Raw genomic sequence first — 21,006 nt, forward strand, 5'->3', positions numbered from 1 at the left:
TTTGAAAACAGCGATTCACATGGGTTCCTGTACACCCTGTGGGAAGCATAGGGGCACTCCTGTGCCTATTACTGACCTGTAAAGAGACATGCGCAGGAAAGACTGCTCTGGGAAGGGGCCAGGAAGCAATGACTATGTACAACAACTCAGCAGGGCATTAACCCTGCGACCCCCCGCTGTCGAACCTCACAAGCAGAGCTTAGAAACCTGGAAGCTAGAGCTGCCCTTGCAAAGAGCTTGCAGGTAAAAGTACCGTCTTGTGATGCTTTGATTAACACCCTGTCACCCCCCCCCCCCCGTGGCCAGGCCTTGCCCACCGTACCTGAAAGGAGACGCAGGTCTGTGCTCATCGGGCTCCTGGCGAGCACTGCCTCGCCTGGGTACGCCCACTTTATTCAGCAGCGCATGCACGATGGCAAACGTTGCTGTCGCGCTCATGTGACACCATCACACTTCTGCCAGTTCCATTTTCTGCTCTCTTTACTGGGCAGAGCTAGAGTAGGATTACAGACCGCTTGGAGACCCCACGGTTTTTTTCCTCTCAGCATGTCTTCCCTGCTAGAACACACAACCCTTACCTGCCTGCAAGAGTTCCCTCCAGGCTTATGGGACTTAAATAAAAGTAAACCAACACACATAATTTGATGATACATTGATTAGAATACGATTTATTTCCTCAAACATCTGAAACACTACATGATTGAGAAACCTTTCTTCCATTTCAGATACAGTTGCTGCACGGTACATTCAGACGCTGAATAGGAGGAAGGCAGTCATGCAGGCATTTTGGTTTTGATCTTGTGGGGCTACTTAAGAAAAATACCCAACTACATTTAAAAATTCATGCAGTCACAATCCTAAAAGATGTACAGCACTTTGTAACTTACGGAAGCATTAAAATAAAAGATTAAAAGTTGAAGTGCAGAAGCAAGTGGCATGCTCGTCAGGGATTGGGATGGGGGGACTATCGCGAGAAGAGGGACCTGGTCTTTCCCACCCCATTCTTACCATGGGAAGGAGGTTTCTTTAAACTTAAGTGCAGGAGTGGGTGGAGCCTACAATTATTCGTTATGGGCATTCAGGACGAACAGACATGCCCTAAGCACTTAAGGGGTTATGGTGCCATTGTGGGCCCCACTGTCAAAATGTGTCAATTCTTTAGCGATTTAGACTATATAGGCAGTAAGTTAACTACAACTGCCCCTGTGGAGATGTTTCTCTGCCTTTCATCATTTGGAGGACAGAACAAAAGTACCAGTGAGTTAAGCAATAACAGGTTAAATGTAGCACAGTGTGCGATTTATGATTGGCAGGTATTGTTAGTTAATGCCCCCACTAGGGACTTACACATTCAGATCCGTTTACGTGGCAGCATAATACAGGGAGGCCAGTAGGGCGTTGTGACCGACATTTGGGCTGAGGAACATGTGGTCACGTGTGCTCCTGGCCTATTATCGGGCATGACCTAGGAATTAATTGGAGCCTAGCACTATTGGCCTTTGGAGGGAGTGAAGGGCAACTGTTTCCCAGGCCCTGCCAGACTTTCAGAGTTTTGGGCTCTACTCTAGATTTACCGGCTTTACAGAGGCACCAGTTTCATATTTCAATGTAGGCAAGACCCGATGAAGGGGTAAAGATGGGCTAAATTCTATCAAGTGAAATCTAGGAATGAAACGTGATGAGTAGTAGCCCAAGTTTGTGCATGGCTCAGAGTGAGAAATCACTGTGCCTAACCGGAGGGAGTATGCACCCCACTTAGAAATGGGTACACCCCCAGCCTGAAGCGAGCTTATCTCTACTCAGGAGTGAGTACGGTGGGAGTGCCTTTATGCATGGAACCAGAAGGGAGATCTTTCATGTATGATGATGGCACCATGAACCTGTATGTACAGTGCAAGATGTGGGTGCTCGTAGGGTTGATGGCAGTGTTTGTATGCATGGTGGGAATGCTCTTATGTGTGGCACCAGTTGTGACTACTTTCCTGTATGGCTTAAGTGCGAGTGCTAACAGGTACAGTGGCAGGCATAAGCACTTGCACAAGGCCATGTGTGTTTGCTGTAAGTGGTGCCTGGCATGCTGACTGCCTGGCACTGGAGGGGCTTGGTGTACTGAATGTAAAGGGGCTACCTGGGAGAAATAATCTGCACGCGGTTGATGGGAGCTTCTTGAACCTAGGATCAGACTCTACCATGAAGCTTGAGAACCTGGGTGCTTTTTGATCATTGAGGGTTATAGAATCTCTCCTGGACAGAGGTGCTTCTTGAGCACATAATATTTTTTATTTAAATACGGTTTATTTCAGAAACCATCATTCAAAAACACTGGATCTTCCATAATCAAAACCTACCCTGGTATGGTTCAGAGAATGCATAGCCACTCGGAAGCAAGCACAAGCCCCAATAATCTACTTTACATCGGAGTTATGCCGCTGAGCAAAAGCAGAGGCAATTGTGTCTCCACATGCGATACTGTACTCTAGCGTGGAGCATAGGGACTTTGCAGGGTGGCATGTTAAGACTGGTTTGAAGCATGGTTTAGAGGATAGGGGACAATAACACAAGGAGGTTTGCCAACAATAAGGACTGTTAAGCACCCGACAATCCTTTTCGTGAGCCTCAAATTCGTCACTTACAAAATAAGCGTTTGGACCACACTTGCAGAGGGCACAGGTAATTTCCAGATATGCAAGTGGAGATTTCCTGAGATCTGCCTCATGGCCACAATATTGAGGTTCAGCCACAGACTAACCATCTGTGTCAAACACGTGGACCACTGCACTTCACATGATTATACATATAACTTAATTGATCGATGATCATGCCCCTGCAAGTGATCAAAACCAGGAAGAACTTGGCACATGCCATAGCAGACGATCCTTCCTTCAAGGTGGAGAGAAACAGATAAGGAACACTGAACAGTTCACTCTTGTAGAAAATTGACACAAGTGGCACTTAGTTTGCTGTGGGTGTGCAGCACCCATCAGCTTTCCTAGCACTTCACCATCTTCAGTGGCTGGCAACATGTGTTGGGGTGCTTGGCTGGCGGAGGCCAATGGTGGAGCAGAGCCAGCCTGCAAAATCCACTTCCTCCAATTCGGAATTCTTGATGAAATTGTGGATCTGCAAAATATAAAAGGTGGAGAAATTTAAAGTCAGCCCATCTGAGGGGAGGGGTAGTTTATTCTGAAATGTCGATGTCTCTAAAATTGAACCGATTCAGGCCTCGCCACAACAACCTTTCAGAAGGATCACCCTGCCTTGCAATGCAATTGATTCTTGCCTAGCACCTAACCTTGGGGGAACTCAAACCCATTCTCCACCGGCCAGTCTGCTTGTATAATCCACCGTCAAGCCATTGAACACAAAGAGGTTTCAAACCTTTTAGCAATGGTTTTCCAGCAAGGGTATACACCCAACCGTCCTATGGGTTGAACTCTCTGCCTCCAGATCATTTGTTGTTGAACATTTTCCTATTAGACATTTCTTTGTTTATTTTAATTATAATTAAACGTTTTAACACCTATAAAGGAAGGAAGGAAAGAAAGAAGAGGCCTTTTGTGTCTGGACAAGGGCTTCAGAGAGGCCTTTCCGAGCATGGCAATGCACCTGCACATCAATACAATAGGAGCTAGCAAAAATATCCATGTAGCACCTTTCAAATGATCTGCCACTGATCCATATCTCAAAAAAGCTGTAGCAGTGGTCTTTGGACATACCTACAGCAGAATGCGTCCTAGTAGGACCCAGTAAGGCCAGTCCATCTTGAGTCGAGGTGTGCAACACATTCATCTACTGGGATGAATCTAGCAATGTCATAACTCCCTCACCGGAGAAACTGTCTTTCCAGAAGCCCAGGGAAAGGCAGCCACTCCCTGATCCTGACCTGGGAGGTGGCTGTCTGAGGGAGGACCATATGGGGGAGACATCCCTCATGGGAGAGAGGTAGACTCATTGACAGGAACATGGTAGCCCCCTTTCCACGCAGGGTATGTCCCATTACATTCCCACCTCTGTATGCCTTACTGGGATGAGGAAAATCCCATTGAAAGTGCAAGAGACACATAGACATATTCACATAGGCATACTGGGATGAGGAAGAGGGCTAGAGTAATGAACATCACATCCATGAGACGCTCACCATGTGTTCTTGTCATTGGCAACATGTGACTGATGCCGGGATATTCACAAGGCCCGACAGACAGGAAAGAGAGGCATACCATTCTTGGGACACAGAAAAAGCAGTTTGCAGAGCGGAGCGGGAGATCTGCTGGATAGTGCAGATGGAGAGGCTCTGAGAGGGAAGGTCCGCTGCACAGGCGCGATAGGCAGAAACTACCAAGCGACATGGAAGGCACAGCAGGGTCCTGAGAGGACGTTTTACAGGGCTGAACGCTGGGAAAACATGAGGCCGTCAGGGACGCTGGAGCAGGCGATAAAGACCAGTGAGCCAATAGGGGAATTTGGGATGCTGTGGCACTCTGAAGTGTTTGCCGGATACCGTTAATAAACTGGGCGAAAGTCAGCAAGGGAGCTAGAACAGCGGGATAGCTAAAAGGAATAACGCATATCAATGAGTGCGGGTCGTGGTCCCAACAGATAAATAAGGAGAAGAGAAAGGTTGTGAACTGTTTGGGATTGAAGGAAATAGCACACTTGAATGCTGAGGACAACACTGTGAGTCAGGGACTTGCACCAATGTGCGGGAAAAAAGGGAAGATTGATACCCCTTGAAAGTGGAAGCTTTTAGAAGTGTAATTCAGGGGAAGGGAAGCCATCTGAAGTTGGTGAAACCTTTAAGTTGGAATCTTCAAAAAGTCGTGGCATGAGAGTGTTCCAGGCAATGTGATTGCGAGTCTGGGACCCGCACCCATTAGCAAATCAACTGAAAGAGCCAAGAAGAGGAAAGCCAACCTCTTAGGTGTGTGAAATCCAGGGGAAGGGAACCATACCCCCTGGGTCGGAAAGTTGCATATTGTGGAAAACAAAGTGAAGAAAGTAAGAAAGTCCAGGCAGGAGAATACACCAGGTGAATTGACTACGAGCCTGGTGCCTGCACCCAAATACATAATATACTGTGAAAGTAAATAACTTTGAATGCCGGAAATCCAGGGGAAAAGTGAATCATACCCCCTGGAATGGGAAATAAACTGTGGAAAAGAAACCAAGAAAGGAACTATATCCCTTTAACTAATGTGTTTACAAACTATAAAGTGTCTAAAAAAAACTCAGTGGAAGAGTAACAACACCTGAGAATTGTGATTGTAAACTGAAAAGAATCCAAGAAACTCAGGGGAAGGGGATATCATCCTAAGGATTGTGGAACTTTGATTATTTGTTTATTTTTGCACCTTTTAGAACTTTGTGTTGAACTTTGGAAAAAAAAGCTAGAGATGGCCAATTGAAAGACTATAGCCCTTTGCACTTTATTTTGAGTGTAGCATTCAAGGGTCAGGTTAGGATTTTGGACACAGGACAGAGAACCCTTCACTTATGGACATTCTCACACTGACATCCTTTTGTGTCATTGAGGCAGGGAAACCCCTCGTAGTGAGAGAGTGAGAAAGGTCTTTCTCCATTTTCTTTTAATAAAAGTCTATAGAAACCAGCATAATGCTTCTGTGTCCAAGTTTTACTCTTGATTCCTTACACCATCTAGAAATGGCTTGCTAACAAAGTGGTTCAGTGTTACCAGCTGGAATATTTGTAACAAAAATACATAGAAAGCCTGCATTTTTAAAATCATATCAAGATATAGTCCTCTCTTAGTACTGAGAATATACAAACATTAATCTGCTGGGGTAATGCAATGGCAAAGGAAAATGATGTACGATTAGTTTGAGAACAGCAAATAGTTTACCTGTCGACCATGCTTGAATTTTGCTCACTCGTTTGACCAACATGATGGTCGGCTTGCAAATCCTCCCTGCTGAAACTCCATAATAAAGCGAGATCGTGATAAGGATGCTTTTATGAAACCTTTTAATTAAAGTCATAATGGGAGAGCTAACCCATTGGTTTTTTCAGGATCTGTTCTAAAATGTGTTTCTTCTTATCTTGCAAATCATTCCTTTTCTGTCTCCTGAAATGTTTGATTTCTCGCTCATTCTCTGTTTTTCCCCACAGTGTCCCTCAAGGGCTTGTCTTGAGTTTGGTTCTATACACACTTTACACTTCTTCTCAGTCTTCTCTTATCACAGATTTCGGTTTTCAGGTGCACTTGTATGCTGATGACACCCAGATTTTTCTGTCTTTTTCTTCTTTCAATGATTCTATTCACCCCGCATCTTGGACTTCGAGTCCCACAAGGAGAAGCAGCGACTGTTTGGTTACTTGCCCTTTGAACTGCCTTCTCCTTCTACATCAGCAGGAGCAGAATGCTAAAACAGTGTGACAGCGCCGCACCCAAACCGAGTCGGTGTCCCGCGTCTTCCAGTTAGGTGGCTGATGGGATGGCATCTGATGACCTGGACCCTTGCTGTGGACCAACAATCGAGTGTACAAGAATGCAACTCCTGCACACGACTAATAACACCAATATTAATGGTAAGCTAAGGTATCAAACAAGTGACTGCTGTCTTAGATTAGCTAAGGCACGTAATAATGTTTTCATAGTTAAATCAAACACGTCCTCTGACTGTAAAGGAGCTCATAAAATTACCACGGAGCAATGAAATGAAATTGTTAACTGATACGAACTATGTGACTAGTTACCTATCTCTTTATTCTGTTTGGGTGGCAAAATTACTAGTTCCATCTTCACACTATTAGATCGCTTGGCGCAGCCAGAAGGCTTCTACACTTCTTTCGAGATTGGCAGTACTGCTCCTAACACTGAAGAACCCACACCTTACAAACAATACCAATCGCAATATTATTCCACCTACTGCTGCCTGGAACAAGAACGTTGCTTCAAATTTCCCTACACCTACTATGGATGTCTGCTTACCCGAGGAGGCCACTGCTATTAATAGTAAAACAGCTCTTCACTATGACTCTATTCTCACAGTATCGTCTAGGGATTTAGATGTCCATCGTAGATAATTAAATGTACTATGTAAGAGTTTGTTGGCTTCGCCCATTTTGCCACTGCATAATTCTATGGGGTCTAGTGACCATGACTTAGAAAAAGAAGTTCCTTCTAACTCATGCACTGAATAAGCAGTATATCTTCATCTCAACTGTTGCTATGTATCCTCTCCTTGCATCTCTGGTTAAGTTATGTGACAAACGTTTCAAAACTTCTGCGGACCACACAGATAGGCTTAATGCCATCATCTAGAAACTGACGACTGATCCCTCCCAGACACCGCTTACGAATGTTGCCTGCAACATTTCTAACTCAATTTCTGTCACGCCCGCCACAAATATCCCAGATAGACATCACTGTATCTCAGAGATTAAGCAAGGTGCTGTAATCGGACTAGCGAAGTGGTGCAATTAAATCCCACTTTAGGATTTAACTGCAGGGGTAATATGGACACCAAACATCCTTAGTGCAGCCACTTCCAATCTTAAGAATGACTATTACAAAACAAGGGATGTCACTCCCATTCAGTCTAGTCATAATAACGAGAGGCCACATGCGACAACAAAACGCTATATATAGGGTAAACATGGCAAAAGAGGAAAAAAAAGAAAAAAGGCAGGGCATCAATGCAGACAAGATAGCAAAAACACAAGGGCCAGTGGATAGCTCCTGTTCCACCCATATTGATCTCACAGACACTGACTGCAGCAGGCCCTAAGGCCCCTATAACTGCCCACTCGCCGCACCCTAAAACTAAGGGGAGGAATACCTCTGGGAAAGATAACAGACATTCGCAAAAAAAGTATAACATCATGGCTCTTAGTTCTAGTAACTCTAGTAACTAGAAAAAGGCTGGTGCATTTGATATTTGCATCAGCAATGAGGGTATTGGGATATTTCTTTCAGGGCCTTCCACCAACCTCAGTGCTAGGACACCAACAGTAAGGTTGGGTAGCACTTACATTGATGCAGACTTTCGCAACCAACAAAAATTAAATTGTCTGCTAAGCCTGGCTCTGTCAAATCTATGAATCACAACTACTTAGCTCCTTGCCAGCTTAAGGAAGAAGCAGAACACCCAAAGGGAGGCTCTGGCTTACCTTCCTCAAATACCTCGGGCAACGAGACGTCGGCTTCCAGCGATAAACATGCAGTGGTGACCATGCATGGCAACAGTGAAGACTTGGAACCAAGACGGCTCTAAAGGGGGGAACGGCTGGTACTCATTCCAATAGGGCTATGAGAATGCCAAGTATCTTGGAATTATTACTATTTTAACCGTTCATTTGTGCTCTTTCTTTTTAATGAAGTTCAGCCATTGTGAAATATCACTTATAATGACATTGAGTTTGTGGAATTATTGGAAGAAACCATAAACATCACATCCAGGATATACTTTTACAAAGAATCTACTATGGAATTTGTTCATAGCTTTGAAGCTGCTTTTGCAAAATCTGGTTATATATGTACATTGGAATATGTGAGCCAATCCATAAGAATAACATCAGCCGTGTGCATGCCCTTTACGTCCAGTCTATCATCTGTTACATCTCGCAGTCTACAAGAGAGACAAGACCGGCACGTCTAATCTCTGACCTATTATGGATTATGGGGCACGGCTCAAGATCACTTTAAATGTTGCTGGGAATAAGAGTGTTCAGTTTGGGATGTCCACCGACATTGCTCCAAGACATGTAGAACAAAGCTGGTCAAGCAGTCTTTTCTCGGCCAGCCGAAAAGCGATTTATGCTTTAATCAATCTGGCTAGCGTGATTTCTTGGAATACGCAGGGTCACAGTCACCTCTTTAGCGAAGAAGTCTTACTCACGGACATCAGTAATATCAGCATTGTGGCCCTCCAGGAAACCTGGTATAAGGATGAAATTCAGCTTGACGGCAGATGCACCATTCAACATTTAGCAAAAAAGGCAACAAGGGCTGGTCGGGTGTAGCAGTGGGAGTTGGGGGATGCTGGTCAGTGTAAAAAAACGGCTATGATTTGATGGATTTAAAAATACCTGGGGACTCACTTTTATCTGGTTCTCAGAAGTAGACTAGGTAAGAATGCCAATTATTGGGCCTGCTCATGGGAACTATTTATGACCCACCTGGTAATACTCCTAATTTTCAACTTACGAGGCACCTTGGTAGATTGCTGGAAATGTGTTGGGGGGGTGACGATTGTATTGTGACAGGTGACTTAAATTCGAAGATCACTGCAGATCTGGTCCAAAATGAGGACCTACCCACTCCCCTCCTTAAGCAATCCATCTAATAATAAGAGGCCTATTTTGTCCCAAAGTGATTGCCATTCAGTCTGACCCTCCCATAAAAACCAAAGTGCGAGTAATTCCCGTGGGAATTACGCTAGATGTGCACGTAACAGCGGTATCATGATTGATTATATCTTCACTATTCGCTCTCTGTATGCTTCTGATACAATCTTGGTTGTTGTTCAATGCGATCAAAGTGATATTGCACTTTTTGGTTTGGATGCATCAGGTGCTGGTCGTGATGCAATATACACTGTTAACATTAACCGTGGTCGGAATAGAATCGGTTGGGACACCATGGGCCTCATTACGATGTGAACGGTAAGGGATTACCGGCACCGGTGCCGGTAATCCCTTACCACCCTACTACCAGTTCCCTTTGCGGGTCCTTCCGTAACGCCTGTTTTTTTCAGGCGTTAAGGACGGGACCCGCAAAGGGACTCTAGAGCTAATAACGGTACCGCAATTTGCGGTACCAGTATTAGCGCCTTCCCCATTCCCATTGAGCCCTATGGGGGCTCAAATGGGAATGGGGAATGGCCCTGGTGAATGGGGAATTACCGGTCCCTCCAACCTTTCCATTCACCACGGCGGAGTCGGAAGTCGGCAGAGTCGGAAGCTAATAGCTCCATGGCTACCTCCAACCTCGTAATGGGGCCCCTTGTATTTAACAAGAATAAATGACAAACTGATTAAGTTACTGGCTGAATCTATGAGCCTGTAATGGCTGACATCGTTGGCCACACTCATCCACAGTGATTATGTAAACTTTAACAATGGTAATTATCAAATGAATGAATTTGCTGATCACTGTGTTGATACCAGTGCTTTGAAGAACTCAATAGAGACACCACTAAAGGGATATGATTTGATAGCAGACAGTCTTAACAAAGAACTGGTTTCAATCCATGTTAATTCCTCACCAGTATCAGTCCCTACACTTTTACCAAGCATAGGCATTGTCATGATAGGAATATTAGAGATGCTAAATGCAGACTTAGACAGGACATTTTGACATTTTTATTTTTTGTATTTTTACTGAGCTTTATGTAGCGCCTTTGTCCAAAATGCTTTACATAAGAAAATCGATGGTACATAAAATCAGCAATGCAAATCATCGTTCAAATACTGCCAGTAACAATCAATCAGAGGACTGATGCAAGTAAGTTTTTAGAGAGGAACTGAACAAAGAATAAGAAGTAATGGAGCAAAGAGACAGAGGGAGCATGTTCCAATGAAGAGGAGCAAGGAGCTGAAAAGAACGAAAATGGGATTGAGCACAGGGGGCGACGGGGAACATTCAACCTAAAGAGATCAGACGAACGGAGAGAACGAGAAGGAATATAGAATGAGAGGAGAGATGCAAGATCGTTAGGGGCAAGTCCGTAGAGAGATTTAAAAACTAAGCAAAGAAAGTTTATATTTAAGCTGAGACTAGAAAGACAGCCAGCTGAGTGAGGCAAGAGAAGAAGAGATCATATCCCGATAAGAAAGAAGAAAGAGTGAGCGAATAGAAGAATGGTAGATTGATTTAAGAGGAGCGAGACGCGAACAGGAGAGACCAAAAAACGTGACAGAACAATAAAACAGTCGAGAGAAGATCAACGAAAAAATAAGACGTTTTGTGGCATGAAAAGTAAGAAAAGGGCGGACTCTGCGAATATTATAGAGATGAAATCGACAGGAGCGAGATGTAAGAGAAATATGATGGGCAAAGGAAAGATTAGAATCGAAATAAAGAACAAGATTACGGGCTGTGGGGGAGATGGATAGACTGGAGGGAGGGAAAGAAATAGAAGAGGGAGGAGACTGTAGCAAGAGTGTTAGCAGGAAAGAATAGGACTTCAGTCTTTCCAGCATTTAAAGTAAGGACATGGGACGTCATCTAGGATTTAATAGCAGACAGGCAGGTTGAGAGAGTATGATGAATATCAGGTGTGAAAGACGAAAAGGATAGAAAGAGATGAGTATCATCAGCATAGAAATGGTGCGATAGTCCAAAAGAAGAAATTATAGGGGCAAGAAGAGAGGTATATAAGGAGAATAGAAAAGGACCAAGGACTTGAGGAACACCATGAGCAAGGGGAAAAGATGGAGAAGTGTTACTGCTCCAAGAGAAAGCAAAAGTATGGTTGGATAAATAAGATGAAAACCATGATAGAACAGAACCATAAAGACCAATTGAGGAAAGAGAATCCAGAAGCAAAGAGTGATCTACAGTGTCAAAAGTAGCAGATAGATCAAGAAGAATAAGAACAGAGGAGTGTTTAGAGTAACGAGCTGTATGAAGAGAATTAAGCACACAAGTCAGAGCTGTTTCAGTGGAGTGACGGGGACGAAAGCCAGACTGTGCAGGGGGACGAAGAGATAGACCTGACACGAATGTTGAAATTTGTGAATAAACAAGATGCTCAAGAAGCTTAGATAGAAAAGGTAAGAGAGATATAGGTCAAAATGTGAAACAAGAAGGGGATTAGCTGTAGGTTTCTTTGAGATAGGAATAATAATTGCATGTTTGAAAGCAGAAGGAAAAGTAGAAGTGGAGAGACAGATGTTAAAGAACGAGACAAGAAAGGGTACCAAAGGCAGATAGATTTTAGGAATGAGTAAAGAAGGAATGGAGCGGAGGGGGCAGCAGTGGGTGAACTTTGGCCAAGAGAAGAGCCACCTCAGACTCAGAAACAAAGTTAGAGGCAGTACTAGAAGGAGTAGGGAAAGGTAAAGGGGAAGAATTATAGGAGGGTGACGATAGAATATCCTGGCATAGGGAATGAACTTTAGAAGAGAAATTTGTTTGCAAAATCAGATGCTGATGGAGATTAATTAATAGAGGGATCAGATGTGGGAGGAGAAAGAAGCCGAGTTATTAAGTTTCAAAAAGATGCTGAGGGTGAGTAGATTGACTATGGCGAAGATCAGAGAAAATACATTTGCAATAGAGGGCGTGATAAGGAAAGTAGGTAGAGTGATTAGCGGGAGACCAGAGTTTGTGCCAGCGCCTTTCAAGATGACGGAGACGGCGGATAGAACAGAGATGGGAAGAGAAGCACGGTTGGCCAGGTTTGCGGGTAGGCTGAAAGGAGGAAAGAGGATAGAGTTGATCAAGAGCAGAAGCAAGAGATGTGGGTGCAGAGATGCAAAAAGTAGGGGGCTAGTCAGATAAGTAGACAGGTAAAGCCGACATAGATGAAACAGTAAATGAAGTAAACATCAAGTCAAGAGTGGAACCAGAAGTATGAGTGGGAGGAGTAGTAAGTGGAGAAAGAAAATGTGATTCGAGTATCGCTAGAAAAGGAGAAGCTAAGTGAGTAGAAGAAAGATGGCGATCAAAGTCTCCAGGTAAGACAAGTGGAGTAGGACTAGGTAGAATGCGTCCAAGAAGGTGGTCAATGTCCTCACAAAATGGAGCCCAAATGTGTTGGGCTTGCTGTCCCATTAATGATCATTTCGATTGTTGTCATGCCATTAAACAATCTAAAGCTCACTATAGATCCTGAATGAGGTAACACCGTAGGAAGAACATTACACATTCTTGTGTCTAAGAAGAATAATAGCTGTGGATTCTGGAGAACTGTCAATTCCAAATCCAACAAAGATCCATTATTAGTAGGTGCCTCTAAGGATGAGTGGGAATACATTAGGAGTACGATAGGGAGGCCAAATGTTTCTTTGCTCTCTCCTCCCATTATTACTGATAGATGGCTGTATACTAGAGGGGTAGAAAAGGTAATTGAGATCAAGTCCCATAAAAACACTAGGTCCTTGGACCTGATGGCTTATGGAATGCTAGCATTAAACCTAACCCCCATTGGTGGGGTAGGTTATTACATCTTCTTTTCATGATCAGCCCCTGTGGTAAACTACCACCTTCATGGTTGTGTATTACCATTGTCCTGGTGTATAAGAAAAGCTTCCAATTAAATCCTAAAAATGAATGAATTCTAGCAATGCTAGATCCCCCGTCAAACATGTTCGCACATGTTCTGCTTTGGGAACTCAAGGACTGGGCCAAAAATAACAATATTATACAAATGAACCAAACAGGGTTCTGTAAGGGTTTGGTACCTCTACTAATTTATTGGCACATGTGGGTCCGTAAACAAAGTGTCTATGTGGCTTTCATTGATTTCAGTGCTGCATTGACACTGTGCAGCAAGAGAGCCTTCGGTCTAAACATACTAATTGGGGTGTCTCCCCGGGCCTTCTTCGAATGATCATGTTGCTGCATAGTCAGGCTAGTGCTAAACTTAGAACATCACCCACTGGCTTGGTTACTGATAGCCTTGCCACGTACATGAGTCTCAAACAGGGGTCGACCGTCACCTACTTTATTCAATCTTTATTTGTCGGATCTACCACAGGCTTTCGGTGGAAAGACAAAATGTTCACCTAAGCTTGGTATACATTGTATGCAATGGTTTGGCTATGCCAATGATTAAGGGCTCCTCAATTGTACTCCGAAAGGACTGCAACTTCAACTTGGCAGTCTTGTGGTATATGCAAAAAATACTGCGTTGGTAATTAACACCAGCAAGCCAAAAATGATGATTTTCAATCCCGTTCAAACAGTTATAAGTAGGCTTTGGAACATATTCCTCTGGATATTGTTGCCACCTATAAATATCTTGGTATCACCATTGGGAGCAAGCTAACCTGGTTCCAGTAGGTAGATTAAGGGGCGAAAGCAACTTGGTGCAGTTCTCTGGTTTGCCCGAGTCCACAGTGGATTTTCCAACAATTGTCGATTACAATTTTATAATGCTAAGAGTAGTTCTATGTTATCATATGGGCTGGAATTTTGTGGCAGTTAACACCTTTCTAAACTTTTTTAATTTTATTTTTTAAACATTTTTATTTGCATTTTCAACACAAAACAAACAAATAACTTTAAACAACATCACACATCACACTTCTACTGGCACTTTCGCATGGAGTTTACGATCTTCTTATTTGGTTGAATCACGGCGAGGCTCCCTCCTCCTCAGTCCGTAGTGCTCATCTGCTACTTTGTGTGCTTCACTCGGGTGCGGGTGGGCCGAGCCTTATACCCCCTGACTCTTTTCGTGTCCGGTTTGTCGAGCCCCCTCCGTCGTCTGATTAATCCTCGTCCAAGCCTCTAGGCTTGCCTGTGTTGTCTCTTTATTTGCTTCCAAACAGGTCTTGCACAAGGGTGTTCTATGCCAGTACCTTGGCTCCACTGTCTCCTTCCCCCTTTGCGTCGCCCTTGTCCACACTGATGTTTCGGCTATCCAGCAGATAAGACTCTGGTGTTCATGCCTGCATTTGGATTCCTCCCTTTGATGCTTTTTCCTTGATTGTATCCCAGAAATGCGTTATCCTCGGGCATGACCAGAACATATGCAACATGTCCGCCAGCTCTGTCGCGCATCGCGGGCAGCTCCGTGCCTGTCTGCTCCCCATGTTCAACATTTTTTTAGGCGTCAGATATGCTCTGTGTATGAGGTGAAGCTGCATCTGCCTGAACCTTGCGTTCCCGGAGACTCTGCTCCATTGCTCATCCGAGAAGGATTTCTGAAGCTCTTCCTCCCATTTCGCTCGTGCTTGCAAGACTCTCATGTTGGTGGCTCCTAGTAGTTGTTCATAGAGTCTGGTCACTGTGTGCCTCCCCCTCCGAGACCTCATACCATGCGTTTAGTGCCGCTCTTGCGTCTTCTGCCTTCGGTATGGTGTCCCATCTCTTCCTTATTGTTCAGACCATGTTATTGTACAATATGAAGTGGCCATTATGTATGCCCTGCTCTTCTACCAGGGTCTGAAAGTCCACCCTGAGTCCGCCTTGCCACAGGTCCCCTATTTGGGCTACTCCCTTGTCTTCCCACTGCTTTCTATGCGTTGCCAGATTCGTGATGCAGGCATCAACTAATCCCGCCAGAGGGATTTGTCTGGAGCAGGGGTCTTTTATGCCTTGGATTCTCCACGCACTTTTCCACAGGTCCATGCCCAGCTTAACCATGTTTGGCAGTGTTTTTGCTGAGTCTTTGTCTATCCATAGGACCTATCTCAGCTAGTACCGCTGTACCGCCGGTTGAAATAGTATCGAGTCAATAGATGCGTATTCTACCAGCCCCTGTACTACAAACTGAAGTTGGCCCGCCAAATAATATCGTTCGATATTGTTCGAAGTCCAGGAGCCTGATGCCCCACCATTCATAGTCCCTCTGCAATGTGTTCAGTGCCACTCTGTTTCTCCCTCCTCCCCACAGGAACTCCCGTGCCATGGTGTGTAATTGCTTAACGAGCGACCCAAGGATGTTGTAAGGAAAATTAGTGAAATAATATTGGAGACAGAGTAGCACTTTTATCTTCAGCAAGGCTGCCCTCCCTATCATCCCCAATGGTAGCGTGCTACAAAATCGTATGGCTCTCCCTGTATTGTCTAGAGCTGGTTGTGTGTTTGCCTCGTGTGTTTCTCTGAAGTCATGATAGATATTCACTCCTAGATATTTGAACGTGAGAGGGGTCCACGTGAGGCCCAGGTCCGGTAACTGGGTTGGGATCACTCCTCTCAGGTCCGCCAAGGGGAACAACAAGGATTTACACTTGGTGATAGTGATTCCCGAAAGCCTGCTGAATGCTCCCAGGGTTTCGAGCAGTTCTGGCAAATGTGTCTGTGGGTTCTGGACATAGAGCAGCATGTCATCTGCGTAAATTGATATTTGGTGTACTTCCCCGTCTATCACTATTCCAGTGTCCCTGTACTTGGCCCTTAGAAAAGCAGCGAATGGTTCAAGGGTCAGATATACAACATCGGGGCCAGTGGGCAGCCCTACTTCGTACCCCGGGCAATGCTCCATTCCTCAGAGACATGCCTCCCAGTCTTCACCCTGGCCCTTGGATCTGTGTATAGGAGCTTAATCCACCATAGGAACCCTTCCCCTATCACGAAGTGGGCGAGCACTCCCAGTTCACTGAATGAAATGCCTTAATGGCATCCAGTGATGCCACTGCGCATTCCCCCTCTCGCTGATTCGCACTGTCTATAACATGGTGGAGTCTGCGCAGATTCCACATTGTATTCCTTCCCGATACGTATCCCGTTTGGTGTGGGTGTACCAGCGTGGGTATAACCCTTTTAAGCCGGTTGGCCAGAGACGCTGTCAGGATTTTGGAGTCTTGGTTTATCAGGGAGATTGGTCTGTAAGAGCCACACTCTAGGGCCGGTTTCCCTGGTTTTAGTATTTGTACAATTATTGATTCTGACATACTACTAGAGAGCTGTCCCCTCTTGTACGCCTCCTCTAACATCTCCAACTGTCTCGGGCTAGGCTGTCCTTGTATTTCTTGTAAAATTCCCCGGGTATACAGTCGGGCCCCGGAGACTTGCCTGTCGGAAGCCCAGTTATGGCCGCTGACATTTCTTCCACTGTGAGGCATATATCTAACATTTGGCTTTGTTCCTCTGTCAGTTGGGGAAGGGTGATTTCCACCAGAGCCTCTGCTATGTCTCCTTCCTCTGCCTCCTGCACCCGGAAGTAAATGTTCTCATAGAATCTCAAGAAGACCGTGTTGATGCCTTCCTGGGTCCTGATCTCCTCCCCCTGCTCGTCTTTGATTGCCTTTATCGGTTCCCGCTTGCCCTCTTGTTTAGTCAGCGATGCTAGGAGCCTGCTGGGCTTGTCTCCCTCTGTGTGTAGCTTCTGTATATACTTCCCGTAATCCAGTTTTCCAAGTCTTTCCAAATCGCCATGCCCTTCTGCCACAGGGTAGTGAGACCCCCCGGCTCTTAACCCATTTTACCCGCTTGTACTTCCACCCATGCCACCTCCCTTTCTATTTTCATCCAGTTCGGCCAAAACTTCACCCCTGAGACCTCCGGTTTTCCCTATTGCCGACCCTCTGACTACCACCTTGAGGGCCTCCCAAACTATTCCAGTGCTCTCCACACTCCCCGCATTCTAATCAAAATAATCATCTATCGTGCTCTGGGTGTACTTCTGGAATTCCCCATCCTTCAGTGCCTCTGTGCGTGTGTGCGTGTGTGCGTGTGTGCGTGTGTGTGTGTGTGTGTGTGTGTGTGTGTGTTTTTTCCCCGTCCGTCCAAGCCCCAGCTATTGGGTTGTGGTTGGATAGCGTTCGTGCGTGAATGTGGCCCCGGTGAATTCCCCCAGTATCTCTCCTTGCCCGTGAACAGGTAGTCAATTCGAGTGAATGTCCCCTGTGGGGCGCTATAATGTGTGTATCCCCTAGTACCCTTGTGTACCTGTAGCCCCCGGCCCAGATGATCGATGCTGCCCTATATAGGGCCAGCTGAGGCCTGAGTGTCCTGAAGAACTCTGTAGCTTCGTGTTTGGGGGCATACGTATTCCCCAGGCACACCTCCCGGTTCTCCAACATTCCCTGAACGATCAGAACCCTACCATCTGCATCCCTTTCTTGTTTTATGAGTTGGAACGGGATCCCTGGAGCAATCCACGTCAGCACTCGCCTCGCATAGTTAGAGTATATTGAACTATACATTTGGCCTCCCCACTTCTTGGCTACTTTGGCTTGTTTCTCGGCTGTCAAGTGTGTCTCTTGCAGCATTGCGATGTGGACATTCGCCCTATTGAGCCAGGCGTAGACCCTTAGCCTCTTGACATAGGCATTTAGTCCTCTAACATTCCATGTGACTACATTTACCACTTCCTGGTCCATTTACTCACTGTGTCTGGCAGCCGCTCTTTCACATGAGCTGATAGGTCGTTGTTCTTCTGGTGCTTCGTGCATCCAGGCCTGCCCACGCTTTGCTCCGCCCACTGGGGTGGTTTTGGTTCCTCCACACCCTGTCAACCTCCTCCTGCATCTGGCCATTGCCGGCTACCCTCCCTGGTGCACCTCTTTGATTTACTGTGTTCGGACATAGCTCTGATTGCTCTCCCTCTTTGCCTCTGCTGTGCCTTTATCGTTTGATGTGTTCTCCTCCATTCATGCCTTTCCCCAACCACCCTAAACACACAACTACTACAACTAAAAACAAATGCCCAGCCACCCTCCCCCTGCTCGGGCTCCACTGCTTTCCAGGTGCCACCCTCTTTTTGTGGGCACACTTGTTGCGGCCTGGTACCTTGAAACTGGCACCACAAGTTCTGTCTTTCCTTGGGGTCCCATCTGTGCGTCTTGGCAGTCCGCTCCCGCAAACTGTGAGCTCCCTCTTCCTACTACTGGTTCAAGTCTCTGTGCTGTTACTCTGCTGTTTGTTTTTCTTCTTCAAGTTACATTGGGGTACGTCCCCAGGTTCCACTCCTCTGATAAGTTTTTGTGATATCTGGTGGCGGTCTGCTCAAATGTTGTGGAAGCTCCCGCCTGTTGGTCGATTGGTCCATGTCTCTATATAGTCTGGTTAGGTGGTTATTATAGCACCATTTCTTGTTATCATCCCGCCCTCCTTTGAGAATGTCAAGATCTTTTCCCTATCTTTGAAGTTCATGATCTTCACAATCATAGGTCTTGGGAGTGCCCCGGGACGGGGTCTCCTAGTTAGAGCTCTATGCGCCCTCTCCACTACGAAGCCCTGGGATATATTCCCTGCTCCTACTTCCTGAAGTAGTAGGTTTTCTATGTAGTTCGTGGGGTCCCTGCCTTCCTCCCCCTCCAGAAGCCCCACTATGCGCACATTGTTGCATCAAGCTCTCCCTTCTGTGTCTTCAGCTTTGCGTTCCAGCGTGCGGAGCCTATCCAGCACCTCTGTCATTTAGGATTGAGAGGTCGTCACGTTCGCTGTGTTACTCTGCACCTGCTGCTCCACCGTTGTCACTCTCTCCGCTTAATTCCTTGTGTCTTGTCTGAGGAGCCCCATGTCTACGATCACTGCATCCAACTTGCCCTCTATTGGTGCTTTAAGTGCTTCTATGGCCTCCAGGATGCCTCTTTCCACTTGCCTGATCTCTCCTTGTGTGGGGCTTGACGTGGCCATGGACGCTTCGGTTACCACGGACTGCGTGTCCTCGTTCTTGCGGGCGAATGACTCCATGGTGGTTCTGCTCCCTGTCCTCTCCCCGGCCCTTCCGCTCCGGACTGTCGCCGCCTCCTCGTCCGCTGTGGGGAAGTGCCACTCTGTCTTCTGCTGCTGCTGGCCTCCCAGCCGGACCGTCAGCACCGCCGATAGTGGCGGGCTGTACTCTCCACTCACTGCCCGTCCTGGCTCAGACTCACCACAGCTGGTTTGCTTCTTCCCCTTGCTGGGCCCAGTCTCTCTCAGTTGGTACGCAGAGATATGGGGTCTCCAGGTCCACAGCTGGGAAATCCACCCTCCGGCCGTGTTCCCTCCTTGCTCTGCTGATCGTCGCCTCTCACGCCTGCTCCCCTTGCTGTTCTGCCTGCGCCTTTGCCCAACGGGGAGTCCCGGCCTTGTCAGCTCGCCATTTTGTCCATGGCGACACGGTCATTCTGGTCCTGTTTCTGCCACCAGCTTGCTCAGATTCTGCTTGCACTTCCAGCTGTGTACTCCGCAGGTCTTTCGACATCCGGCCTGCGTTTTCCCATGCAAAATGTGTTCATTTTCCACCAATTTGGTGGATCTATGTTTCGGATCTCTTGGGAGCTCCAGAAAGTCACTCACCCACGCATGGCTGCCAAGCCACGCCCCACACCTTTCTAAACTTATTAAGATCGAGGGGCTGTGCCTCAAAGATTTAACTTATAGCTCTAGAATGAATGACTCTGATGAGTATTTATATTCAGAATGTGGAATATTGAGTATAGCCAGAGCACTTTCTGTAAGGATTAATTAGCTATATTGTAAACTGCTAAATAGCCTCGATACCTCCTTACTCCACATAATACATTCCTCTGCTTTAATTTCTGGTATTGGCTATGGAAAATCTTGCCTGAAGTTGATAATGGATGAATCCACTTACCAGCTTAGCCCCTCAGCTGCCCTTACCTTAGATTCAGGCATGACATTAAATTAGCCTTCTATGATGTTGATCAGGAACAGACTAGAGTTAACATGGCCTCTAAATTACTGACTGGAGAATATCTATTGCAGCTCACCAAACGAGTCGCCACACTACACTATTTACTGCACTATCCACATTTCAGGATTATTACTGTATACCTGCTGCTGAAATGTATCCAAATAAAAACGTTTGAAATTCAAGGGAGTTGGATGGGTTTTTTATAAGCAACAGAGGACATTGGAATCAGCTAAACATTTGATGATTTACCGCGAAAGCATTAACAATATATAATCGAGGGCTTACAGGTGCCTAGGAATTACAGACCTAAATGTCGAAGATTCTGAACGCATTTGGGAGTTATTCTTTGAGGGTAACGATTAACCTATCACTTACTATCTGACAAAAATGTGGCTCTCCATAAAAAGAGGTTTTAGAAATAGTTACTTTTGAATGCTTTATTGTATTTTATGTGCTTATGATTGATAATATGTTGTATCCTATAGTGACTTGTATTAAAACCCTTATCTGGCAAGGAGTGACCACGTGACACCATGACAGGGGTCAGTATTGCCACTGCAGGAATAGTGCATTGTCTGACGGGGGTCACAGGAATAACATTTGTCAGTGGTGTTTGTACTGGGGAAGCAAAATCCTCTATATGTCTTGCTCACCTGATAAGAGTGAGAATGAAAAGAATAAGGAGTGAGTTGCTTAGAAATGCTGAAATGGGGAGCACAATAGTTGATAAGCCAGAATAGGGCAGCGATATGGCGATTGACGCTGCACTTATAGAAATTATGCACAATGT

General features: G+C 45.7%; 1 protein-coding gene across 1 annotated transcript in view; it reads right to left on the reverse strand.

Moving 5' to 3' along the window:
- Positions 1-640: 640 nt before the first annotated feature.
- The window catches only part of MAP2K1 (mitogen-activated protein kinase kinase 1), a 369,367-nt gene continuing 349,001 nt past the window's right edge, over positions 641-21,006 (reverse strand). Inside the window, exon 11 of the mRNA XM_069625019.1 lies at positions 641-3,120. Within this exon, the coding sequence (XP_069481120.1) occupies positions 3,007-3,120 (114 nt within the window). The 3' untranslated portion in view covers positions 641-3,006. The remainder of the gene's footprint in view (positions 3,121-21,006) is intronic.

This window comes from Ambystoma mexicanum, chromosome 11, assembly GCF_040938575.1.
Source record: "Ambystoma mexicanum isolate Mex_15411 chromosome 11, UKY_AmexF1_1, whole genome shotgun sequence".
NCBI classification, from domain to species: Eukaryota; Metazoa; Chordata; class Amphibia; order Caudata; family Ambystomatidae; genus Ambystoma; species Ambystoma mexicanum.